Source organism: Rhinopithecus bieti, unplaced genomic scaffold (genome assembly GCF_001698545.2).
Source record: "Rhinopithecus bieti isolate Rb0 unplaced genomic scaffold, ASM169854v2 scaffold_22522, whole genome shotgun sequence".
NCBI classification, from domain to species: Eukaryota; Metazoa; Chordata; class Mammalia; order Primates; family Cercopithecidae; genus Rhinopithecus; species Rhinopithecus bieti.
In genome coordinates, this window is record NW_016811454.1 from 1,354,656 (window position 1) to 1,364,820 (window position 10,165).

Sequence of the window (10,165 nt, forward strand, 5' to 3'; positions counted from 1 at the left end):
GGGCGAATCACCTGAAGTTGGGAGTTCGACACCAGCCTGACCAACATGGAGAAACTGCGTCTCTACTAAAAATACAAAAATTAGCCGGACATGGTGGCACATGCCTGTAATTCCAGCTACTCAGGAGGCTGAGGCAGGAAAATTGCTTGAACCTGGGAGGCGAGGTTGAGGTGAGCCAAGATCACGCCATTGCACTCCAGCTTGGTCAACAAGAGCAAAACTCCGTCTCAAAAAAAAAAAAAAAGGGCAGGGCGGTGGGCACAAAATAAAACTTACTTTGGTAGAAATTCTAAGAGACAAAATTTGGTATGGGCAAAAATTAAAGTAAAACTGATTAATAAATACAATCTTTGGCCAGACACTCTGGCTTACACCTGTAATCCCAGCACTTTGGGAGGCTGAGATGGGTGGATCACTTGAAATCAGGAGTTTGAGACCTGCCTGGTCAACATAGTGAAACCCTGTCTCTACTAAAAATACAAAAATTAGCCAGGGATGGTAGCAGGCATCTGTAATCCCAACTACTCAGGAGGCTGAAGCAGGAGAATTGCTTGAGCCCAGGAAGCAGAGGCTACAGTGAGCCGAGATCACGCCATGCACTCCAGCCTCAGTAACAGGAGGTTGTCCCAAAAACAAAAAAACAAAAAAACAGGAGGCTGTCTCAAAAAAAAAAAAATCTAATATTTGTCATAAATTATTATAGAAAAGAATTAATAAGGTAAAAATTTAAATAAAACTTAATTGCAGTATGTAGGAAATTAATATAGAAATTAAGTGGTCATAATCAAATTTACTCCAAAAGTCACCTTTTGGATGAGAAGCCATCTATATTGATATAATTCTGATTACTATGTTTGCTTTCATAAACATGGACTCAAAACATCCTTGGATGCAAAATCTCAGGTCAAAATCTCCAGTGACCTGCAGGTGCATTGATCTAGGAAGTAGTTGGAACTCTTTATCTAGAGTTTAAGTAGTCAGGGCAACAACAAATCCAGATTTTTCAGGAAAATTTTTTGTTTTGAGGTGGGGTCCTGCTCTGTTGCCCAGGCTGGAGTGCAGTGGCTTGATCATAGCTCACTGCAGCCTCAAACTCCTGGGCTCATGCAATCATCTTGCCTCAGCCTCCTGAGTTGGGACTACAGTATGAGCCACCAGACGTGGCTGTTTAAAAAAAAATTTTTTTTGTAGAGACAGGTTTTTGCTATGTTTTCCAGGCTGGTCTCAAGTGATCTCCCTGCCTCAGCCTCCCAAAGTGCTGGGATTACAGGTGTGAGCCGCTGTGCCTGGCTGAAATACAGATTGTGAAGTTATCACTCTGTAAGTATTAATCTGTTTTCTTTTGCATTTGTCATAAAATCATAATGCATATAGGAATCTAATAAATGCTTGTTGAATGTTAGATTCTCTCTAGTCAGCCCTACAAGCATTACAAACAGAAGAATTATAACTGTAGTCTGTCATTTTAATTTACCAATTACTAAATAATTTACAGAAATGAACTCTCATGCTGGGAGAATGATAATCAGAGTGAAACTGAGGCTCACCAAGACTTGAACATATGGAGTATAACCACAAGTCCTATCAAAAAATATACTGTGTTTGCTGGGCATAGTTGCTCATGCCTGTAATCCCAGCATTTTGGGAGGCTGAGGTAGGAGGATCACTTGAGCCCAGGAGTTCAAGACCAGCCTGGGGAACATAGTGAGACCTTGTCTCTAAAAAAATTCAAAAATTGGCTGGGCATGGTCGTGAGCACCTGTGGTCCTAGTTACTGGGGAAGCTGAGGTAGGAGGCACTTGAGCCTAGGAGGTCAAGGCTGCAGTGAGCCAAAATCATGCCATTGCACTCCAGCTTGGGCAACAGAGTGAGACCCTGTCTCAAAAAAAAGAAAAAAAATACTATGTCTAGTCCATAACTTGAAATATTTTTATCTTCATGTTCCTTATCATTCACTGACCTTTTATTTTCCTTTAAAAAATTTTTTTTCTTTCTTTTTAAATTTGCTTCTACAGATTTCTTCATTCTCCATTTAGCAAGGTCATGGAAGATTTGGAGGAAACATTATTTGAAGAATTTGAAAACTATTCCTATGCCCTAGACTATTACTCTCTGGAGTCTGATTTGGAGGAAAAAGTCCAGCTGGGAGTTGTTCACTGGGTCTCCCTGGTGTTATATTGTTTATCTTTTGTTCTGGGAATTCCAGGAAATGCCATTGTTATTTGGTTCACGGGGTTCAAGTGGAAGAAGACAGTCACCACTCTGTGGTTCCTCAATCTAGCCATTGCAGATTTCATTTTTCTTCTCTTCCTGCCCCTGTACATCTCATATGTGGTCATGAATTTCCACTGGCCCTTTGGCATCTGGCTGTGCAAAGCCAATTCCTTCACTGCCCAGTTGAACATGTTTGCCAGTGTTTTTTTCCTGACGGTAATCAGCCTGGACCACTATATCCACTTGATCCATCCTGTCTTATCTCATCGGCATCGAACCCTCAAGAACTCTCTGATTGTCATTATATTCATCTGGCTTTTGGCATCTCTAATTGGCGGTCCCGCCCTATACTTCCGGGACACTGTGGAGTTCAATAATCATACTCTTTGCTATAACAATTTTCAGAAGCATGATCCTGACCTCACTTTGATCAGGCACCATGTTCTGACCTGGGTGAAATTTATTGTTGGCTATCTCTTCCCTTTGCTAACAATGAGTATTTGCTACTTGTGTCTCATCTTCAAGGTGAAGAAGCGAAGCATCCTGATTTCCAGTAGGCATTTCTGGACAATTCTGGTTGTGGTTGTGGCCTTTGTGGTTTGCTGGACTCCTTATCACCTGTTTAGCATTTGGGAGCTCACCATTCACCACAATAGCTATTCCCACCACGTGATGCAGGCTGGAATCCCTCTCTCCACTGGTTTGGCATTCCTCAATAGTTGCTTGAACCCCATCCTTTATGTCCTAATTAGTAAGAAGTTCCAAGCTCGCTTCCGGTCCTCAGTTGCTGAGATACTCAAGTACACACTGTGGGAAGTCGGCTGTTCTGGCACAGTGAGTGAACAGCTCAGGAACTCAGAAACCAAGAATCTGTGTCTCCTGGAAACAGCCCAATAAGTTATTACTTTTCCACAAATCAGTATATGGCTTTTTATGTGGGTCCTCTGACTGATGCTTTCAGATTAAAATTGTTTCCAAGATAGAGAGCTGACTCTACTTTTATTGTTATTGTTTCTGGTGACTATATAGGCATCACATTTTTGTGCGGATATGAAACTTAGGAAGGATCCTCTTGATTCCTTGTGATGTGGCAATAAAAATTTTTTAAAAACTGAAAATACTTAGGAAGGATCCACATAATATTTTCTGCAACTTAAATGAAATGTATCATTCTTGCTAATTATACCATGGTGAATTAATCACTTTTGAAGCAATATCAGTTATTTTTTAAATAATAACTTTTCTAAAGCCTTAAGTCTTAATACTGAATATATGATTGGCTGGGCACGGTGGCTCACACCTGTAATCTCAGCACTTTGGGAGGCCAAGGCGGGCAGATCACCTGAGGTTGGGAGTTTGAGACCAGCCTGACCAACATGGAGAAACCCCGTCTCTACTAAAAATACAAAATTAGCCGGTCATGGTGGCACATGCCTGTAATCCCAGCTACTCAGGAGGCTGAGGCAGGAGAATCACTTGAACCTGGGAGACAGAGGTTGTGGTCAGCTGATATCATACCACTGCACTCTAGCCTGGGCAACAAGAACAAAACTCTGTCTCAAAAATAAATAAATATATGATTAATTTTTAAAACATTACAATGTTTTCTTAAATTCATTTTAATTTTGTACAAATAACCTACTAGACACATTTTAAAATGCAACATGTGTACTTAATTTCTTTATGTAATCTATGTATACACATTTATGAATTAAAGTAATTGTTGGTGATCTTAAAACATCTGTTTTAGTTAATGATTTGGAATTTTTTTCTTCTTTCTCCCTCTCTCTCTCTCTTTGTTTTTTATAGTAGGAACAGCCTTTATTGGTTGCAATGGGAAGTGGAAGAGGAGGGGATATGACAGCTCATGTTCCTGAGACGGTGTCCACAGATACTGTCGCTACACTCCAAAAACCCAGTTAACTAACGATGATTAATAAACTCCTCCCAACCCTAGTTCTTAAAACAATTTATACTTGTGATATTATTCTCACAATTCTGAGGGTCAGGAATTCAAAGAAGTCAGAAGGGAGGTTCATCTCTCTCTGCTTTGCAATATCTGGAGCATCAGCTGGACTGAGATGATGCAAATCACAGCTGGCAGCTGCCTAAGACATCCCCTTCACTCCCTCCCTCTCCCCTTCCGACACAGCTATTCCACCATGGCACTTCAGGGTAGCCAGGCTTCTTATGTGGCAATTCAGGGCTCCAAGAGGCCAAGGTGGACATTTCTAGTCCTCTTAAAGGCTATGACTGGTACAGGTACAGTATTACTTCTACTGTATTGTATTGGTCAAAGCAGGCATAGACCATCTCAGGTTTAAGAGGAAGAGACACAGATCCCCACCTCTCAACAGGAAGAATGTCAAAAAAAAAAAAAAAAAAAAAAATTGCACTCATCTTTAATCCTCTACAGTATCATTATAAACAGAAATGCTTTCAGAAAATTCTGTGTATCAGGTACCTACCAATGGTAGATTGAATAAAGAAAGTGTGGTACATCATGGACTACTACACAGCCATAAAAAAGAATGAAATCATGTCCTTTGCAGCAACATGGATGTAACTGGAGGCCATTACCCTAAGTAAATTAGTGCAGGAACAGAAAACCAAATACTGCATGTTCTCATTTGTAAGTGGGAGCTAAGGCTGGGCTTAGTGGCTAATGCCTGTAATCCCAGCACTTTGGGAGGCTGAGATGGGCGGATCACCTGAGGTCAGGAGTTCAAGACCAGGCTGGTCAACAAGGTGAAACCCCACCTCTACTAAAAATACAAAATTTAGCCAGGTGCTAATCCCAGCTACTTGGGAGGCTGAGGCAGGAGAATCACTTGAACCTAGGAGGCGGAGATTGCAGTGAACCGAGATCATGCCACTGCACTCCAGCCTGGGCAACAGAGTAAGATTCTGTCTCAAAAAAAAAAAAAAAAAAAAAGCTAGGTTCAGTGGCTCCCACTTGTAATTCCAGCACTTTGGGAGGCTGAGGGAGGGGAGATCACAAGATCAAGAATCAAGATCAGCCTGACCAACATGGTGAAACCCCGTCTCTACTAAAAATACAAAAATTAGCTGGGCGTGGTGGCATGTGCCTGTAATCCCAGCTACTCAGGAGGCTGAGGCAGAAGAATCACTTGAACCTGGGAAGTGGAGGTTGCAGTGAGCTGAGATCACACCACTGCACCAGAGTGAGACTCCAACTCAAACAACAAAACAAACAAACAAAAAACCTGTTGCGTACTGTGCTCACTACCAGGGTGACAGGATTCATACTTCAAACCTCAGCATCACACAATATTCCCATGTAACGAATCTGCACATGTACCCCCCTAACTAAAATAAAAGTTGAAATTAAAAAAAAAGGAAATGGGTATGTAAACGTGTATAAACTAAGTGTGTATATGAAAACACTGACATTAAGATGGTAAACAGATTAGTCTAATTTCAGAATGATTTCACAAAAATCATGGACATATTGATATATTTCCACCTTCTATTCCTATATTTATGTAGACACCACTGTAAGATCAATAAAGCATACCTTTAGGTCAGTGACCTCTTCATGGTGCAAATCTGTTGAATTTTAGACTATACATCCCTTCCAAATTACTTTTTCCCTAAAGTATATAAGCCCTGGGTCTTGGGGGTAATGGTGCAGGGATCCACCATCTTGTCTCACCACCATCCAAGACACAGATACGGCTTCTGTTCATAAGTCTCTATCAGATGTTTCTTTCTGAGAAACTGGATATGTCAGCCTCTTTAGCCTCTCAGCTTCCTCAGACTTTGATGGTTGGTTTGCATAGACCTGTACCGCGTGGAATGGGTTTAGAAAGTGAGATTAAACCTGCATTAAAAATCCTAAAATAAGGTAGAAAATATTAAGTGCCATAAGAGAGCCAAGGAGAAGTGCAGATTGTTCAGAGGAAAGAGATTGCATCCAACTGTGGAGGTGAAGAAACTGGAAATCTATATCCTTGTCTTTGAGGTTTCCCAAAGATCCACCTCTTATTCCAGTCGCTGCTAGAGTCGTTGTCTTGTCTGACTCTGCTATTCGCTACAAGTGTAAAAACATTTTTCAGTTTCTACAATTTCTCAATTTTCTTTTGAAAATTATGAAGGGAGCAGTCTTTTTGCCTGCCAGCATCCACAGAGGATGTGGCTTGCTCCTCCTTAACTTCCACCATGATTGTGAGGCCTCCCCAGCTATGTGGAAATGTGAGTCCAATTCAATCTCTTTCTTTTGTAAATTGCCCAGTCTCAGGTATGTCTTTATCAGCAGCGCAAAAACAGACAAATACAGTAAATTGGCACCAGTAGAGTGGGTCACTGCTGAAAAGGTACCTGAAAATGTGGAAGCGACATTGGAACTGGGTAACAGGCAGGGGTTGGAAGAGTTTGGAGGGCTCAGAAGAAGATAGGAGGATGTGGGAAAGCTTGGAACTTCGTAGACACTTGTTGAATGGCTTTGACAAAAATGCTGATAGTGATATGAACAATAAGGTCCAGGCTGAGGTGGTCTCAGCTGGAGATGAGGAACTTGTTGGGAACTGTAGCAAAGATGACTATTGTTATGTTTTAGCAAAGAAACTGGTGGCATTTTGCCCCTGCCCTAGAGATTTGTGAAACTTTGAACCTGAGAGAGATGATTTAGGGTATCTGACTTGTAAAAGTCCGTTTTCAGGCTGCTGATAAACACATACCCATGACTGGGCAATTTACAAAAGAAAGAGATTTAATGGACTTTTAGTTCCACTTGACTGGGGAGGCCTCACAATCATGGTGGAAGGCGAAAGGCATGTCTCACATGGGGCAGACGAGAGAAGAGAGCTTGCACAGGGAAACTCCTTTTTAAAACCATCACATCTTGTGAGACTTCCTTGCGATCGTGAGAATAGCACAGGAAAGACCTGCCCCATGATTCCATTACCTCCTATTGGGTCCCTCCCACAACACATGAAAATTCAAGATGAGATTTGGGTGGGGACACAGCCAAACCATATCATTCCACCCCTGGCCCTTCCCAAATCTCATGTCCTCACATTTCAAACCCAATCATGCCTTCCCAACAGTCCTCCAAAATCTCATTTGAGCATTAACTCAAAAGTCCACAGTCCAGGTCGGGCACAGTGGCTCACACCTGTAATCCCAGCACTTTGGGAGGCTGAGGTGGGTGGATCACCTGAGATCAGGAGTTCGAAACCAGCCTGACCAACATGGAGAAACCCCGTCTCTACTACAAATACAAAATTAGCAGGGCATAGTGGCAATGTTCCAAAATGATCTCCTTTGACTCCATGTCTCACATCCAGGTCATGCTGATGCAAGAGGTAGTAGGTTACCATAGTCTTGGGCAGCTCCACCTCTGTGGCTTTGCAGGGTACAGCTTCCCTCCTGGCTGCCTTCATAGGCTGACATTGAGTGCCTGAAGCTTTTCCAGGCGGAGGGTGTAAGCTGTCAGTGGACCTACCATTCTGGGGTCTGGAGGACAATGGCCCTCTTCTCACAGCTCCACTAGGCGGCCTCAGTAGAAACTCTGTGTGGGGGCTCCCACTCCACATTTCCCTTCTGCACTACCCTGGCAGAGGTTCTCCATGAGAACCCTGCCCCTCTGCCTGGTTATCCAGGTGTTTCCATACATCTGAAATCTAGGCAGAGGTTCCCAAACTTCAATTCTTGATGTCTGTGTACTTGAAGGCTCAACACCATGTGGAAGCTGCCAAGGCTTGAGGCTTAAACCCTCTGAAGCCATGGCCCAAGCTCTACATTGGCCTCTTTCAGCCATGGCTGGAGCAGCTGGGACACAAGGCACCAAGTCCCTAGGCTGCACACAGCACGGGGACCCTGGGCCCATCCCACGAAACCACTTTTTCTTCCTAGGCCTCCAGGCTTGTGATGGGAGGGGCTGCCATGAAGACCTCTGATGTGCCCTGAAGACATTTTCCCTTTGTCTGTTGTCTTGGTGATTAACATTTGGCTCCCTGTTACTTATGCAAATATCTGCAGCTGGCTTGAATTCCTCCTCAGAAAATGGGGTTTTCTTTTCTATTACATTGTCAGGCTGCAAATTTTCCAAACTTTTATGCTCTACTTCCCTTACAAAACTGAATGCCTTTAACAGCACCCAAGTCACCTCTTGAATGCTTTGCTGCTTAGAAATTTATTCCACCAGATGCCCTAAATCATGAGTAAAACATACCCATGACTGCATATCATGAGAACAGTATGAGAAAGACCTGCCCCCATGATTCAATTACCTCCTGCCAGGTCCCTCCCACAACACATGGAAATTCAAGATGAGATTTGGGTGGGGACACAGCCAAACCATATCATGGCAGAAGAAATTTCTTTTTTTTTTTTTTTTTGAGACAGAGTCTCACTCTGTCACCCAGGCTGGATTACAGTGGCATGATACAGAAGAAATTTCTAAGCAGCAAAGCATTCAAGGGGTGACTTGGGTGCTATAAAGGCATTCAGTTTTACAAGGGATGCAGAACATAAAAGTTTGGAAAATTTGCAGCCTGACAATGCGATAGAAAAGGAAATCTCATTTTCTGAGGAGAAATCCAAGCTGGCTGCAGAGCTTTACATAAGTAATGAGGAACCAAATATTAATCACCAAGACAATGGGGAAAATGTCTCTAGGGCATGTCAGAAAAACCTTTGAAGCAGCACCTCCCATTGTGTGCAACCTAGGGATTTGGTGCATTGCATCCCAGTCACTCCAGCCATGGTTGAAAGGGTCCAGCATAGAGCTTGGGCCATGGCTTCAGAGGGTTCAAGCCTCAAACCTTGGCAACTTCCATGTAGTGTTGAGCCTGTAAGTGGACAGACATCAATAATTGAGGTTTGAGAACCTCCGCCTAGATTTCAGAAAATGTATGGAAATGCCTGGATGCCCAGGCAGAAGTTTCCTGTAGCGGCAGGGGCAGGGTCCTCATGCAGAACCTCTGTTAGGGCAGTGCAGAAGGGAAATATGGTGTGGGAGCCCCCACACAGAGTCCCTGTTGGGGCACCGCCTAGTGGAGCTGTGAGAAGAGGGCCACTGTCCTCTAGACCCCAGAATGGTAGATCACTGACAGCTTGCACCATGCACCTGGAAAAGCTGCAGACACTCAATGCCAGCTTATGAAGGCAGCTGGGAGGGAGGATGTACCCTGCAAAGCCACAGGGGTGGAGCTGCCCAAGGCTATGGGAACTTACTGCCTCTTGCATCAGCATGACCTGGATGTGAGACATGGAGTCAAAGGAGATCATTTTGGAGCTTCAAGATTTGACTGCCCTGTAGATTTTGGACTTGCATGAGGCATGTAGCCCCAAATTGTTTTGGCCAATTTCTCCCATTTGGAGCAGCTATATTTACCTAATGCCTGTATCCCCATTGTATCTAGGAGGTGACTAACTTGCTTTTGATTTTGTAGGCTCATAGGCAGAAGGGACTTGCCTTGTCTCAGATAAGACTTTGGACTCTAAACTTTTGAGTTAATGCTGAAATGAGTTGAGACTTTGGGATACTGTTGGGAAGGCATGATTGGTTTCGAAATGTGAATATATGAGATTTGGGAGGGGCCAGGAGTGGAATGATATAGTTTGGCTCTGTGACCCCATCCAAATCTCATCTTGTACCTCCCATAATTTCCATGTGTTGTGGAAGGGACCTGGTGGGAGATGACTGAATCACGGGGGTGGGTCTTTCTTGTACTGTTCTTGTGATAGTGAATGGGTCTCACGAGATCTGATGGTTTTAAAAGTGGGAGTTTCTCTGCACAAGAGAAACTCTTTTTGCCTGCCACCATTCACATAAGATGTGACTTGAGGCTGGGCGCAATGGCTCATGCCTGTAATCCTAGCACTTTGGGAGGCCGAAGTGGGTGGATCACGAGGTCAGAAGATCAAGACCATCCTGGCTAACATGGTGAAACTCCATCTCTAATAAAAATATAGGCCGGGCACG

At 43.3% G+C, this 10,165-nt stretch overlaps 1 protein-coding gene across 7 annotated transcripts in view; it reads left to right on the forward strand.

Annotated features, from left to right (window-relative positions):
* Positions 1 to 3,952, forward strand: part of CMKLR2 (chemerin chemokine-like receptor 2) — a 52,875-nt gene extending 48,923 nt beyond the window's left edge. For 6 of the 7 annotated variants that reach the window (XM_017893905.1, XM_017893902.1, XM_017893901.1 and 3 more), the window contains one exon: positions 2,016 to 3,952. In XM_017893905.1, the coding sequence (XP_017749394.1) occupies positions 2,044 to 3,111 (1,068 nt within the window). In that variant the 5' untranslated portion in view covers positions 2,016 to 2,043 and the 3' untranslated portion in view covers positions 3,112 to 3,952. Of the gene's footprint in view, positions 1 to 1,234; positions 1,321 to 2,015 lie in introns of those variants that run through there. The other variant, XM_017893903.1, reaches the window with a different exon arrangement.
* The last annotated feature ends 6,213 nt before the right edge of the window (positions 3,953 to 10,165 follow it).